Source organism: Macaca fascicularis, chromosome 14 (genome assembly GCF_037993035.2).
Source record: "Macaca fascicularis isolate 582-1 chromosome 14, T2T-MFA8v1.1".
NCBI lineage: Eukaryota > Metazoa > Chordata > Mammalia > Primates > Cercopithecidae > Macaca > Macaca fascicularis.
Genome location: NC_088388.1, coordinates 11,625,704 through 11,641,639, shown reverse-complemented (window position 1 = coordinate 11,641,639; position 15,936 = coordinate 11,625,704). Strand labels below are relative to the sequence as shown.

The 15,936-nt window shown below is 49.2% G+C and overlaps 1 protein-coding gene across 1 annotated transcript; it reads left to right on the top strand.

The window, feature by feature from the left end:
• The first annotated feature begins 686 nt into the window (after positions 1 to 686).
• Positions 687 to 4,797, top strand: SCGB1A1 (secretoglobin family 1A member 1). Its single transcript, XM_005577595.4, has 3 exons — positions 687 to 802; positions 3,851 to 4,038; positions 4,661 to 4,797. Exons 1-3 carry the CDS (start codon positions 748 to 750, stop codon positions 4,691 to 4,693), a joined length of 276 nt encoding a protein of 91 aa, XP_005577652.3. The 5' UTR covers positions 687 to 747; the 3' UTR covers positions 4,694 to 4,797.
• The last annotated feature ends 11,139 nt before the right edge of the window (positions 4,798 to 15,936 follow it).

The following is a 15,936-nucleotide window of genomic DNA, read 5'->3' as shown; positions in this document are numbered from 1 at the left end:
AGGTGTCAAGGCCGTTGGGAGGTCAAGTGAGATAAGGACTGAAGGTCCTGCCAATTGGCCCATCAGGAGCACAGGACTTGAGAGCACTTCTGGGTGGGAACAGACCCAGCCTGTGGCAGGGCTCGGGTTTCTGATGGGAATTCTGGAAGGGTCCCTTTTGTTCAACAGTCCAGGGCCCCCCCAAGTCTGACCACGGCAATGCTCCGAACCACGTCACTTTCCTGGCTTAAGGTTCAGTCGCCCTCCTCAGAGGGGAGCCTATGAAAGAGCCCAGTGGAGTGTCAGCATCCTAAGTCCTAGTCCTAGTCCTCTCCCTGCCACTTGGGAGGGACCTTGGGCCTCAGTTTCTCCAGGTGGGCTCCACAATTGCTTCTCTTGACCTGGACTGCCCCAGTGCCCAGGTTCAGTGACTGACACAGGCAGCTGGGTTTCCCCATCCTCTGACATGGGTTCCCTTCACTGCCTTCAGGCATGGCTCGGCACTCCACCCCCAAGGGGCCCATTGTGTGAGCTCAGTTTCAATGGGGACAGAAACTGAGTTGAGAAACGGGAATATTTACCTATTCCGCCGAGCCAATGCCCAAGCAAATAGTGCGGTATCTTACGTAGAGCCCTTGCCCTACCCTTCCCCATCTGGGCGCTGCCGCCTGGAGCATATAAAAAGCACCTTGCTGGGCATGTCTCCTACTAGCCCACCAGTCTCAGAGACGGAATCATTGATGGGCCAGAGCATCCCCCGCCTCCACCATGAAACTTGCTGTCACCCTCCCCCTGGTCACGCTGGCTCTCTACTGCAGCTCCGGTGAGTGCTCAGAGTCCCTTCCCTCCCTCCTGGACTTAGGAACTCTCAGGACCCCCCAGTTTTGCTCAGAAGAAGGGGTGAGCTGCCCGTGTCTGCTCTGTAGCCGCTGGGAGGACCTGGGCATGCTGAGTCTCAGAAAACTGGGTCTGGTGAGCAAGTTCATCTTGGGAACTTGGAGAGAGCCCCAGGCTGTGAGGAAGCATAAAAAGGGTCCCATCTTCCATATCCAGCAACCCTCAGAATCCCAGGGAATGGAATAGGCTGGAGGGAGGGGTGGAGGACACCTCATAAAGATGAGTGCATCCAGCATAGGAATAATGAGGCCCTCCTCCCAGACCTGGACACACCCCAAGATGCCGAGACCTTGGTGCAGCCTCCAAGGCTGGGGTCTCCACTCCATGCTGGCAGCTGAAGTCACTGGAAGGGGAACTGCAGGGACTCATGACCCCAAAAGAAACCCAACCCAAGACAAGGTATCCCATTCTGGGCACAGAAGAATATTCCAGAAAGAGATCTTCCCTTTGGGGAACTGCCAACCCAGAGTGGAGTTTTCTAAACATTTCTGTCCTCTGCAAAAGGGATTAGGAGTCTCTGAGTAGTTGCTGCTGTCATTAAAAGGAAAAGAATTGTGGGGGAAAGAGGGGTGGACAGAGAGAGGGAGAGAGGGAGAGAGGGGAGAAAAGAAGGAAGGAAGGATCACACCTCTCTCCAAGATCCCCCGTCTTTGGAGAACTGGGTTATCTAACTCTGTTTTTCACTCTGCATCAGCCTCTTCCATTCTCGTCTGAAAATGTTGTTGTTGTTTTTTAATAAATAAACTCCAATTAATTCACTTGGAAAGCTTCACAGCACCCATGGAGATAAGTTTTATGACACTGGGGAGTTAGAAAACCCAAACCAAGAAGCAGTAGGAACAACTATTTTGCAGCAAGGCTTATTTGTTTTTCAGAGAAAATGACATCATCTTGGACTGAAATGTGTATTAATTAGATCTCAGTGCTGTCTGCGTACAGAGGTGGGTGGCTGAGCAAGATAGTTCTGAAACATGTTAAGGGGTGGGTCAGATGCATTTCATTTGTCTATTTGTGTGCGCACACATACAATATTTAACGCTTCACGCAATGTGACAATCACTGTCACCCTTTCACATAGTATCTCTTTTCTTTTTTCTTTTTTTTGGGATGGAGTCTAGCTCTGTTGCCAGGCTGGAGTGCAGTGGCACACTCTCAGTTCACTCACTGCAACCTCCGCCTCCCGGGCTCAAGCGATTCTCCTGCCTCAGCCTCCCAAGTAGCTGGGATTACAGGCACGCACCACTGTGCCCAGCTAATTTTTGTATTTTTAGTAGAGACAAGGTTTCACCATGTTGGCCAGGATGGTCTCGATCTCTTGACCTCATGATCCGCCCGCCTAGGCCTCCCAAAGTGCTGCGATTAGGCGTGAGCCACTACACCTGGCCTCTCTTTTCATTCTTACAACAACTCTATGAAGTAAGGATACTGGGCCAGGCACAGTGGCTCACGCCTGTAATCCTAGCACTTTGGGAGGCCAACTCATTTGAGGTCAGGAGTTCAGGACCAACCTGGCCAACATGGTGAAACCCTGTCTCTACTAAAAATACAAAAATTAGCCAGCCATGGTGATGCATACCTGTAGTCCCAGCTACTTGGGAGGCTGAGGCAGGAGGATCACTGAACCTGGGAGGCAGAGGTTGCAGTGAGCCGAGACGGCGCCACTGCACTCCAGCCTGGGCAATAGAGCGAGACTCCGTCTCAAAACAAATAAATAAATAAAAATAAAATTAAAATTAAATTAAAATTTAAAAAATAAAAAATAAAATGAAGTAGGGATATTGTTCCCATTTTACAGATGAGAAAACTGAGCTACGGAAAGACAGAGTGACTTGCCTGGTGACATAGTAAGTTACAAAGCAAGGACCTAAGTTCTGGAGAGGGTCTGACTTAGAGTGGCCCTTTCTAGAGAGGCCCTGGAGTCAGAGGAGGGAAGGCAAATTTGTACGGGAGGCAGAGAATTCAAGGACAAGGGATTTAAGACTCACTGGGAAGATGGAGGCAAGCAGGGGGTAGAAAATGGTGACTTTCCCCCATGTTCCTGATTGTAAGGACCTGAGAAGAAAACACAGTGTTGAAGCTCTGTGTTGAAGGGAATGCAGCGGTACAAGTGGCTGCTCTGTCCATGAGCTGAGTGTGCCACACTTCCCGGCCAGGTTGGGAGGCCCATGTTTGGCTGGTACAATCACAATGGCTTCTTCCTTTTTTTTTTTTTTTTTGAGACAGAGTCTCACTCTGTTGCCCAGACTGGAGTACAGTGACGAGATCTCGGCTCACTGCAACTTCTTCCTCCCGGCTTCAAGTGATTCTCCTGCCTCAGCCTCCCAAGTAGCTAGGATTATAGGCACCCAGCACCATGCCCAGCTAATATTTTGTATTTTTAGTAGAGACAGGGTTTCACCATGTTGGCCAGGCTGGTCTGGAACTCCTGACCTCGTGGTCCGCCCGCCTCGGCCTCCCAAAGTGCTGGGATTACAGGTGTGAGCCACCGCACCCGGCTTACAATCGCTTCTTCCTGCCAGAGCCTGAATTTGTCACATGCCCGCAGTGAAGCATGGCTCAGGGCATCCCTAGCCACTGAGGAGAGGCAAGTTTCCGGCGGGTAACAAAACCCTCAGTGGCCTCTTCCCAGCCTCCACACGGCATTAACAAATCAGGCCAGCAGCTTCTGTTATCAATACCCTGCCTTGACCTCTAACAGAAAAAAAAGTGGCACCTTGCTCACCTCAATCCAAGAAATCCAAGGAAGACTCGGGCAATCCACAAAAAGCTGGCCGTAATCCAGAAAGTATTCGCACAGCACCCAATAGGCAACCTCTTAGAGCACCAGCAGATCTCACACTCTAGCCCATCGATGACAAGGGTGCTATCTCCCGCTGATGGGCCTGGCTGTTTGCATCCGGGCAGACCCAGCCAGAGAGCTAGCCAGCTTGGAAAGGGGCCTGGAGACATATGCCTTCTCTTCTCTGTGTTGCAGCTTCCGCAGAGATCTGCCCGACCTTTCTGCGTGTCATTGAATCCCTGTTCCTGGACACACCCTCCAGTTTTGAGGCTGCCATGGGATTTTTCAGCCCTGATCAAGACATGAGTGAGGCAGGGGCTCAGCTGAAGAAGCTGGTGGACACCCTCCCCGCAAAGGCCAGAGACAGCATCATTAAGCTCATGGTAACCAGCGCCCTTCACTTCACACTGGTTAGAAGTGGCTTCTCCTAATGGGGCTGCAGGGTTGCCCCAGTTTTCAGACCTGTTTCTAATCCAGAGAGGAGAGTCACAGTGCCACTGTCCCCAGGCAGGCAGCACAGTGATCTTTTTTGAAACAGAGTCTTGCTCTGTCGCCCAGGCTAAGTTGCAATGGCACGATCTTGGCTCACTGCAACCTCCGCCTCCCAGGTTCAAGCGATTCTCCGGCCTCAGCCTCCCAAGCAGCTGGGATTACAGGCACCCGCCATCATGCCCAGCTAATTTTTGTATTTTTGTAGCGACAGGATTTCACCATGTTTGCCAGGCTGGTCTCGAACTCCTGACCTCAGGTGATCCACCCGCCTCAGCCTCCCAAAGTGCTGGGATTACAGGCATGAGCCACCGCGCCCAGCCTCCTCTTACTATTTTTCAAGAGGCTTTTGAGAAACAATCCAAGCCCTTACTACCTCAGTTCCTCCTAGAGTTGACTGCACCTCTCGGTTGATGTTAAAGTTTCTATGGCTCATCATCTCTGCCTAACTATGCAATTCATTCACTGTTGTGTTGAGCTTTTCTGTTTGTTTCTTTCTTTGTTTATTTGTTTTAGGAAAAAATAGACAAAAGCTTACTGTGTAATTAGGATTTAGAAGCCGAAGATCCCCAACTGCTCCAGCCCCTGCCGCTGCCGTGCTTTGAGTCCACGCCTACCGGCCTTGCTCCCTTCAATAAACCACAGGCATCTCACTTTTGTGCCCCCTGTGTCTTTTTGGTCTCCTTGTTATGGTGGGGGTCTGCCCCTGTCTGGGTGAGGTGAGCCAGGACAAAAGGAAAGCAGACAAGCTCTGCTCTTGGATCCCAGCAGAAATCTCTGGGCTCTTCCAAAGCTCCTTCCTCTAGGTTTCTGCCTCCAACAGAACTCAAGCCCCCTCCCCTTATATCAGACCATTTACTCAACATCACAGACTCCACTTGTCCAACAGAACCAGTGATCCCTGCCCCAGTCTGTTCCTATCTCAATGAGTTGTAGCTCCATTCTCCCCCCTGGGCTGCACCAGCCTGAGGAACATCCGCGATCCTTCCTTCTCTAGCCAACCCAGCCTACCTCTATAGGGCCTCTGGAATCCTTCACTCCAAGTCCATAGGCAACACCCCCATACCTGCCTGTACAGCCCCCAGGGCCTCCTCTCTGGCTCCCAGCCAGACTCCAGGGCCCCCACAATCCCCTCTCCAGCAATCCAAAGGAATTATTCTCAAGTGCAAAGTCCCTCCCCATCCTTCAAAGTTTTCCAGGGCTCTTACTGTAAAATTCTAAACCCTGACGATGGTGGCCCCTCACCAGTCTTTCCTGTACCCCTCCTTCCCATGGCTCCCTCATTCTGCTCAGTCCCCACACACACCCCCACCTTCCCTGCCCTCAGTTTTTAAAAAGAGCCAAGCCCCTTTCAAACCTTAAGGCCTTTGTACCAGCCACACAGCCCTGGCTGCTCAAAAAGTGTGGCTGATGGCCAGGCACTGTAGCTCATGCCTGTAATCCCAGGACTTTGAGAGGCCGAGGCAGGTGGATCACCTGAGGTCAGGAGTTCGAGACCAGCCTGGCCAACATGGTGAAACCCCGTCTCTACTAAATATACAAAAAATTAGCCAGACATGGTGGTGCGTGCCTGTAATCCCAGCTACTCGGGTGGCTGAGGCAGGAGAATCACTTGACCTGGGAGGCAGAAGTTGCAGTGAGCCAAGATCGTGACACTGCACTCCAGCCTGGACAACAAGAGTGAAACTCCATCTCAAAAAAAAAAAAAAAAAAAAAGTGTGGCTGATTGGTTTTTAAAATTGCTCTATAGCAAAATGTGCAAAGAATAGAACTCATCCTAAAGATGCATCCATGTGGATATGAAGATCCCCGAATCCCCGGCCAGTTTCATGGCAGCCAGCCCCCTGCTGGGCCACATTACCCACAGCACCTAAACAGAAGTGGAGGATTGGCTAGGCGTGGTGGCTCATGCCTGTAATCCCAGCACTTTGAGAGGCAGAGATGGGAGGATGGCTTGAGCCCAGGAGTTCAAGACCAGCCTGGCAACAGAGTGAGACTCCGTCTCTCTACAAAACTAAAAATAAATTAGCGGAGTCTGGCAACGCATGCCTGTAGACCTGGCTACTCTGGAGGCTGAGGCAGGAGGATCTCTTGAGCGCAGGAGTTCCAGGCTGCAGTGAGCTATGATCGTGCCACTGCACTCCAGCCTGGGTGACAAGGGTGAGACCCTGTCTCAAAAGGAAAGAAAGAAAAAGGTGGAGGACTGCAGAGGGGCTGAGGAATCGGAGGGGCGTCGGCAGAGGGCACAGAAGGAGGCAGCTGGTTAGAGATAGAGCTCGCCAGTCCGGGCCCCTCCATGGGGCAACGTAGTCCGGCAGGCCTGGTGCGCCGCCACCACAAGGGGGCAGCGTCCTCCACAGGGTCCCTGTGTGAACGCGCTGTCGGGGCTGAGGCACCCAGAGGTCCGGCTCTGGGGATCTGGTGTCATCCGTATAATTTTTAAAATCTCGGCCGGGCATGGTGGCTCACTCCTGTAATCCCAGCACTTTGGGAGGCTGAGGTGGGTGGATCACCTGAGGTCAGGAGTTCAAGACCAGCCTGGCCAACATGGTGAAACCCCATCTCTACTAAAAATACAAAATTAGCCCTGGGCGTGGTAGCGCGCGCCTGTAGTCCCAGCTGCTTGGGAAGCTGAGGCAGGAGAATCGCTTGAACCCGGGAGGCGGAGGTTGCAGTGAGCCGAGATCGAGGTCGCGCCACTGCACTCCAGCCTGGGAGGTTGCAGTGAGCTGAGATCGCGCCACTGCACTCCAAAAATAATAATAATAATAATAATAATAAATATATATAATAAAAATCTCGTATTTTGAAAGTTTTAAAATCCAAATTCTGAGGGAAAACAGGGGCAGTCACACAAATCATGTTGCCACCCATTGGAACCTTGCCAGGGAGTGGTGTGTCAGCCCTTTTGGGATTAGCAATAATTCCATTCCCAGATGATTTCAAGGGTGAGGCCCGCGGAATCTAGAACTTGAGACAGCCCCAAAGGTGGAGAAGACCGTGGGGAGCTGGCAGGACCGGCCTTTGACCTCCGCCTGCCCGGTTTTTAAAGTCCCCAGGCAAAAACCACAACCCAATAACCCATATTGATTGTTTAGGTGCTGGCAGGCGCTTTCGCAATCTCTCAATTACTCCTCACAACCCAGATTCCAGAGCCTGTGCCCCAATTTTTGGCTCTGGTGGGATCCCCAGAGCCAAAAATCCAAATGATGGTGATGAGCAAAGTCCACACACCCCCAAACACACACTCTCGCACACAAACTAGAAAGCCATCATGCCCTTCATTGTCAGCCACGGAGGAGGGGCTCTGATTGTAAAAATTCCAGAGCTGGTCGGGGGACTGGCAACTCCAAAAGAGATTCCTTGCTTCGGGTGGGGCCTTGATGGGGGCTGCCCGGCTCCCTCTCCTCCCCCACTCCCTCCCTGCTGAGGCATCACATTCTCCTTCACCAGGTCATCCTAACCTAAAGCACATACCTTTGCGTTGGTGGGCCATCCGCCTGGGTGAGTATTGTTCCATGGGATAAGCATCCAGAGCCATAAAAGGCTCAGAATTTTAATTGCCTATTCACAGCCAAGAGAAACATTTACCCAGGGCCAATGCAAGGCAGGTATCTGAGGATAAGAAGCACAATTACAGTGCAGAGAGGCTTGAGGCTGGGGACGACACTTCAGGAATCACTGTGGGTGATTCACAAGAATGTGAGCTATGCCAATCCACAGAAATGGGCGTTAAATTTTAAAACAGCAGAATGCAAAGATAAACTGATTGCAACCACAGGAAGAGCACATATCTGAGTGATGCATGTTGACACAAAGCAGGAAATTCGAGAAATGAAGGCACCGTTCACCGGATTCTTTTCTATCTGTGTTACTCACACCAGTTACTGTATGTAACTGTAGTTACTAACACCAGTTACTCGTGTATTATAGCATGGGTCTATAGACTATGGCCGGCAGGCAAAGCTCAGGCTATAGCCTAATTTTTTTTCTTTTCTTTTCTTTTTTTTTTTTTTTTTGGAGACGGAATGTCACTCTGTGGCCCAGGGTGGAGTGCAGTGGCACAATCTCAGCTCACTGCAACCTCCACCTCCCGGGTTCAAGCGATTCTCCTGCCTCAGCCTGCCAAGTAGCTGGGATTACAGGCACACGCCACCACACCTGGCTAATTTTGTATTTTTAGTAGAGACAGTTTTCACCATGTTGGTCAGGCTGGTCTTGAACTCCCGACCTCAGGTGATCCACCCACCTCAGCCTCCCAAAGTGTTGGGATTACAGGCATGAGCCACCGTGCCTGGCCATTTTTCTTTTTTTTTTTTTTTTTTTTTTGTATTCTTAGTAGAGACGGGGTCTCACCATATTGGTCAGGCTGGTCTCAAACTCCTGACCTCAGGTGATCCAACCGCTTCAGCGTCCCAAAGTGCTGAGATTACAGGCGTGAGCCACCGCGCCCAGCCTGTGGCCAGTTTTTAAACAAACCTTAAGCTAAGAATGATTTTTACATTTGAAGGAGGAGGAGGAGGAGAGAAAGAAAAAGTATGCCCCCCCCCCGTTTTGTATAAATACATAATTATACAATCAGCCATTTTCACTATGAATATGCTAAGCTCCAAAACACAGGGAGGCCAATGTATGACTATAAGCATTCCTGCCTTTGGGAGGCATTAGGCACAAGCTGTGTGAAGAAAAAACTGAAAACATAACTCATCAAAGCTGGGCACAATGGGTCATGCCTGTAATCCTGCAATACCAGCAATTTTTTTTTTTTTAAACGGAGTTTCTCTCCTTGTTGCCCAGGCTGCAGTGCAGCAGTGCAATCTCAGCTCAGTGCAACCTCTGCCTCCTGGGTTCAAGCAATTCTCCTGTCTCAGCCTCCCAAGTAACTGGGATTACGGGTGTCTGCCACCACGCCCAGTTAATTTTTGTATTTCAGGGTTTCACCATGTTGGCCAGGCTGGTCTCAAACTCCTGACCTCAGGTGATCCATCCTCCTCGGCCTCCCAAAGTGCTGGTAATCCCAGCATTTTGGTAGTCTAAGGCTGGCAGATAGCCTGAGTCCAGGAGTCAAGACCAGTCTGGACAATATAGTGATACCTCCGCCTCTACAAAAAAACAAAACCTACAAAAATTATCTGGGTGTGGTGGCGCATGCCTGTAATCCCAGCTACTCAGGAGGTTGAGGTGGGAGGATCACTTGAGCCCAGGAGACAGAGGTTGCAGTGAGCTGAGAGCTCAGCACTGCACTCCAGCCTGGGGTGACTGAGCAAGACCTTGTCTCAAAAAAACAAAAACAAAAACAAAAGCAAAAAACAAACAAAACTCATCAAAGCAAAAAAAAAAAAAAAAAAAAAAGATTAAAAATAACAAATGTATTTTTAGCATGATAGTAATTTTAGCATTCATACCTTTGAGGAACCCATGGGAGGAAAAGACCACATTTCTTGATCATGTTGTCAAGAAAACTGAATCTGAGTGAAAAACTTTTTTGAAAGTATCTATTACCCCTGAAACCTGCAACCAAAGGAAACATACTCTGGAGGAAACCTAAAGCAGAATGGTAATTATCAAACACCACCATCATGTTGCAAAATCCGGGGGCTTGTGTCAATGTGCCTGGACTAATTGATTAGTAGGAAAGCTGCTGTTGTACATGCAAGACAGTTGAGGTTAGCCTGACAGAAATATCTGCAAATGACTCACGAGGCAGGAAGAAGAAGCAAAACCAGCCTTCATCAGCCTTATCACGATGATATGGATAAAATTATGTCTAGTTTGCAGCTGATGCAAGGCCTGCTGTTTTCGAATGCCAAGGGATTTGTGGGCAGTAATCACCGTAGGGGTGACTGCCTCTCAAAATGGCTTCAGATAGACGATAAAGAGAAGCTTTATTGATGATGAGGCCACACAAACAATGCATTCAGAAACATGTAATTAGGGGATGTTCCTCCCAACCACTTTCAGAATACACCAACAGGCACATGGGGATAATGTGAGGATGAATCATCAGTAGTTAGCCACCCAACACATTTCCATGAGCAAACTAACATTATAAAGCTATAGTACATGCAAAAAAAAAAATCTGAAAATAGGCTGGGCGCGGTGGCTCACACCTGTAATCTCAGCACTTTGGGAGGCTGAGGCGGGCGGATCACCTGAGGTCGGGAGTTCAAGACCAGCCTGACCAACATGGAGAAACCCGGTCTCTACTAAAAACACAAAATTAGCCGCTCATGGAGGTGCATGCCTGTAATCCCAGCTACTTGGGAGGCTAAGGCAGGAGAATCACTTGAATCTGGGAGGCAGAATTTGCAGTGGGCCAAGATCGCACCATTGCACTCCAGCCTGGGCAACAAGAACAAAACTCTATCTCAAAAATAAAATAAAATAAAATAAAATCTGAAAATACATTCAGCTAAGCTAGCATGGGAATTGTTGCCAGCTTGGGAATTGATAAACCGGGGGTTTGGAACTCAGATTTGTTCCCCCATTAGGTGAATGGATTCCCAGTTTATCACAAGAGTCTAGTTAACTCCTAAAATACCTGCAGTTATATGGCCACAGCTGTAACTGCCCAGTGGGTTCACCGTGCTGGCTGCCTAGACAGAGGCAATTTATCAAGATAGGGGACTTCCAGTGGAGAAGGAGTAATTCACACAGAGCCGGGTGTGTGGGAGACTGGAGTTTTATTATTACTGAAATCAGTCTGCCTGAGCATTTGGGGGATCTTTGTTTTCTTTTTTTTTTTTTTTTTTTTTTTTTGAGACGGAGTCTCGCTCTGTCGCCCAGGCTGGAGTGCAGTGGCCGGATCTCAGCTCACTGCAAGCTCCGCCTCCCGGGTTTACACCATTCTCCTGCCTCAGCCTCCCGAGTAGCTGGGACTACAGGTGCCGCCACCTCGCCCGGCTAGTTTTTTGTATTTTTAGTAGAGACGGGGTTTCACCGTGTTAGCCAGGATGGTCTCGATCTCCTGACCTCGTGATCCGCCCATCTCGGCCTCCCAAAGTGCTGGGATTACAGGCTTGAGCCACCGCGCCCGGCGGGATCTCTGTTTTCCAAGATAATTTGGCGGGTAGGGGCTTGGGAGGTGGGGAGTGCTGATTGGTCAGGTTGGAGATGGAATCGTAGAGGGTGGAAGTGTGGTTTTCTTGCTGTCTTCTGTTCCTGGGTAGGATGGCAGAAATGGTTGAGCCAGATTACCAGTCTGGGTGGTGTCAGCTGATCCATCGAGTGCAGGATCTGCAAAATATCTCAAACACTGATCTTAGATTTTACAATAGTGGCCGGGCGCGGTGGCTCATGCCTGTAATCCCAGCACTTTGGGAGGCCGAGGCGGGCGGATCACGAGGTCAGGAGATGGAGACCACCCTGGCGAACACGGTGAAACCCCGTCTCTACTGAAAATACAAAAAATTAGCCGGGCGTGGTGTCGGGCGCCTGTAGTCCCAGCTACTCGGGAGGCTGAGGCAGGAGAATGGCGTAAACCCGGGAGGCGGAGCTTGCAGTGAGCTGAGATCGCGCCACTGCACTCCAGCCTGGGTAGCAGAGCGAGACTCCGTTTCAAAAAAAAAAGATTTTACAATAGTGATGTTATCTGCAGGAGCAATCTGGGGAGGCTCAGACTCTCGGAGCCAGAGGTTGCATGACCCCTAAACTAAATTTCTAATCTTGTAGCTAATTTGTTAGTCCTGCAAAGGCAGACTGGTCCACAGGCAACAACGGGTTTTTTTGTTTTTTTGTTTTTTTTAGGGAAATAGCTATTATCAATTTTGTTTCAGAGTCAAAACATGAACGGAATTCTTTCCCAAAGTTAGTTCAGGCCTATGCCTAGGAATGAACAAGGACAGCTTAAAGGTTAGAAGCAAGATGGAGTCGGTTAGGTCTGATCTCTTTCACTGTCCTAATTTCCTCAGTTGTAATTTTTGCAAAGGCGGTTTCACAGTCACCCTGTGTGTGTAACCACGAGGCAGATACTTACAGAGCTACCTTTAGAGTTCCCTCTTAGGGCTAGGTGCAGTGGCTCAAGCCCGTAATCCCAGCACTGTGGGAGGCTGAGGCAGGTAGATTACCTGAAGTCAGGAGTTCAAGACCAGCCTGGCCAACATGGCGAAACCCCACCTCCACTAGAAATACAAAAATTACCCGAGCGTGGTGGCACATGCCTGTAGTCCCAGCTACAGCTGAGGCAGGAGAATCACTTGAACCCAGGAGGCAGAGATTGCAGTGGCAGAGGTTACAGAGGCGGAGGTTGCAGTGAGCCGAGGTTGCAGTGAACCAAGATCACACCACTGCACTCCAGCCTGGGTAACAGAATGAGATTCCATCTGAAAAATAAAAATAAAGAAGAATTCCCTCTTAGGCCCCTATCACAAAAGTAGGTACTAGTCAGCCCTAGGACAGACTGGATCAGAGGCTCCCTGGGAGCTGTGGAAGGAGGAGCAGGCCTTGGGGCATCAGGAGAGGAGAAAGGATTGCTGGGCTAGGGGAATATCCTGACCTCCTGACCTTAGGTGTCCGGTCAGTCTGAGTCCATCTCAACTTACATGGAATTGATCCCTTTATTTTTATTTATTTATTTATTTATTTTTTGAGATAGGGTCTCACTCTGTCACCCAGGCTGGAGTGCGGGGTCGTGATCACTGCTCACTGCAACCTCCGCCTCCCAGGCTCAAGCAATCCTCCTCCCTCAGCCTCCTGACTAGCTGAGATGACAGGCGCACACCACCACGCCCAGCTAATTTTTGTATTTTTTCACAAATATGGGTTTCACCATGTTGGTCAGGCTGGTCTCGAACTCCTGGACTCAAATGATCCGCCCGTCTCAGCCTCCCAAAGTGTTGGGATTATAGGCGTGAGCCACCGCGCCCAGCCCTTATCCCCTTCTCTTGACCCTATTGCCAATTCCAGGCCTTCACCATCTGTGACCTGGATCATTGCAAACAGCCTCTACATTAGTTTCTATGGCTGCTCTAACAACTTACCACAGACTTAATAACTTTAAAGCACACAAATTTGTGATCTTCTCGTTCTGGAGGCCAGACGTCTGAAATGCATCTCACTGGGCTAAAAACCAAGGTGTTGGCAGGCTGCATTCTTTCTGGAGTCTCCAGGGGAGAATCTGTACCCTTGTTTTTTGCACTTTCTAAAGGCCACCCTCATTACTTGGCTCATGGCCCCTTCCCCATCTTCAAAGTCAGCAGGGCAGCCTCTGCAAGTCTCTCTCCGATGCTGATCTCCTCTTCTGCCTCCCACTTCCATTCATAAGGATCTTTGTGATTACACTGGGCCCATCAGATACTCCAAAACAACCTCCCCATCTCACAGTCAGCTGATGAGAAACTTGCATCCATGTGCAACCCTAATTCTCTCTTGCCAGGTAACCTAACACATCCACAGGGTCTGGGGATTAGGATGTGGACATCCTTGGGGGGCCGTTAATCTGCCTCCTAAATAGTCTCTAAGATTTTAGTCTTGCTTCCTTCCCATGATTGCCAAAAATCAAACAGGAAGTTCAAGCTTTTGCTTAAAATCCTTCCCTCTTCCTGGTCCCCTATCAGATAAAGTCCAAACCCCTCACCAAGCCTCACCCATCATCAAAGCCTCCTGGAAATGGCCCTGCTTCCACTCTGGCCTCAAATCCTGCTGCTTCCCACCTACCCCTCGCTTTGAGGGTGGAGCAGTGGATGTTGCTCGGAAATAAAACTGCCCTCTCAGTAAGGCGCGTTGATTCACGTCGAGGCACAGATGTTCACATTTGAAACAGGCAACAAATCCATGCCATTCACACTTCCACACTTTTGCAGAAGCAGTTCCCACTGACCGAAATGCTTTCCCTTCCCAAAGTCCCTGGAAGAACCAAACTCCATCCTTCAAGACTCATGCAATACTTTAGTATAAGTATAATACATACTTACACTAAAAATCGTTTCATTATCTAAAATGCACACTTAACTGGCATATTCTATTTCATTTGCTAAGTCTGGCCCCCTTCAGATTCTTTCAAGACTTAGTCTGTGGGCTCTTTCTCCCTGCTCTCCCTACCCAGCACTTTGTGCCCTGAGGTTCAGGGGCTCTCTCCGCTGCTGGGCTCCCACGCGCCTCATCTGGGGCAGCTATTTACAGTGGGATAAATCATGTATTTATCTTACTGTAGCATGTTTGCTTGTAACTGTTGCCTTCTCTAGAATGTGAGTCCTATGAAGGCATGATTCACATTTTAGTTATCTTGCTACTCGTTGTAGAAAACTTAGAAAGTCCAAGAAAGCAAAAGGAAAATAAATCATTCGAACATGCATCTGCGTCAAGCACTCGATCACAGCAGCAGGATTCTACTTTGGACCCTCTAGTGGAAAAATTGAAACGAAGGTGGAAGCCAAGACAGTAAATTAAGTACATTACAGGACTTGAGACCTTTTTTTTTTTGAGACGGAGTTTCGCTCTGTTGCCAGGCTGGAGTGCAATGGCGCCATCCTGGCTCACTGCAATCTCCACCTCCCGGGTTCAAGCGATTCTCCTGCCTCAGCCTCCCGAGTAGCAAGGACTACAGGCGCCCGCCACCATGCCCGGCTAATTTTTGTATTTTTAGTAGAGATGGGGTTTCACCATATTGGCCAGGATGATCTCAATCTCTTGACCTCGTGATCTGCCCTCCTTGGCCTCCCAACCTTTTTATTCCATCTCTCTGCTTCCAGGAGGACCACATCAATAACCAAGTGGCCCCTGAGACATGACCCTGGACCCCCAAAAAGACCTCCCATTACTCTCTGGCTGACCCATTTGAGGAATTCATATGCTCTGTGGGCAGGAAGTTCTAACCAAAATGCCAAAAAACGTTTGAAATTCATTGTATTCCATTGCTCCTTGCTTTTCTGTTTCTAGATAAAGATGAGATTAGTTGGCCAGGCATGGTGGTTCACACCTGTAATCCCAGCACTTTAGGAGGCTGAGGCAGGTGGGTCTCCTGAGGTCAGGAGTTTGAGACCAGCCTGACCAACATGGAGAAACCCCATCTCTACTAAAAATACAAAAATTAGCTGGGCATGGTGGCGGGTGTCTGTAATCCCAGCTACTTGGGAGGCTGAGGCAGGAGAATCGCTTGAACCCAGGAGGCGGAGGTTGCAGGGAGCCAATATCATGCCATTGCACTCCAGCCCAGGCAACAAGAGCAAAACTGCATCTCAAAAAAAAAAAAAGATGAGATTAGTTTATGAAACTGGATTCCTCTTAAACCATTCCATCTGAATGGTATTCATTTCATGCTTGATAAATTTCAAGACCTGATTATTTTGCAATATCAGTGTTGACAAAAGTTAAATATTAACCAGATAATCGAAAATTATCCTTTAACATCTACCAGCATAGATTAAGAATTTCAGACCGACCTCCAGCAACAGGAAACTTTGAAAAGGCGTGTGCCTGAAGAAATGTATCGATTGGCGTATTTAAAAAGTGCATTTATTGGCCAGGCATGGTGGCTCATCCCTGTAATCCCTGCACTTTGGGAGGCAAAGGCAGGTGGATCACTTGAGGTCAGGAGTTTGAGACCAGCCTGGCCAACGTGGTGAAACCCCATCTCTACTAAAAAAAAAAAAATACAAAAATTAGCCAGGCATGGTGGCAGGCGCCTGTAATCCCAGCTACTGAGCCTGAGGCACGAGAATCACTTGAACCCGGGAGGCAGCGGTTACAGTGAGCTGAGATCATGCCACTGCACTCCAGACTGGGTGACAGAGTGAGATACTGTCTCAAAAAAAAAAATTACATTTCTCCTTTTTTAGATACATAAAGAGGAAAGA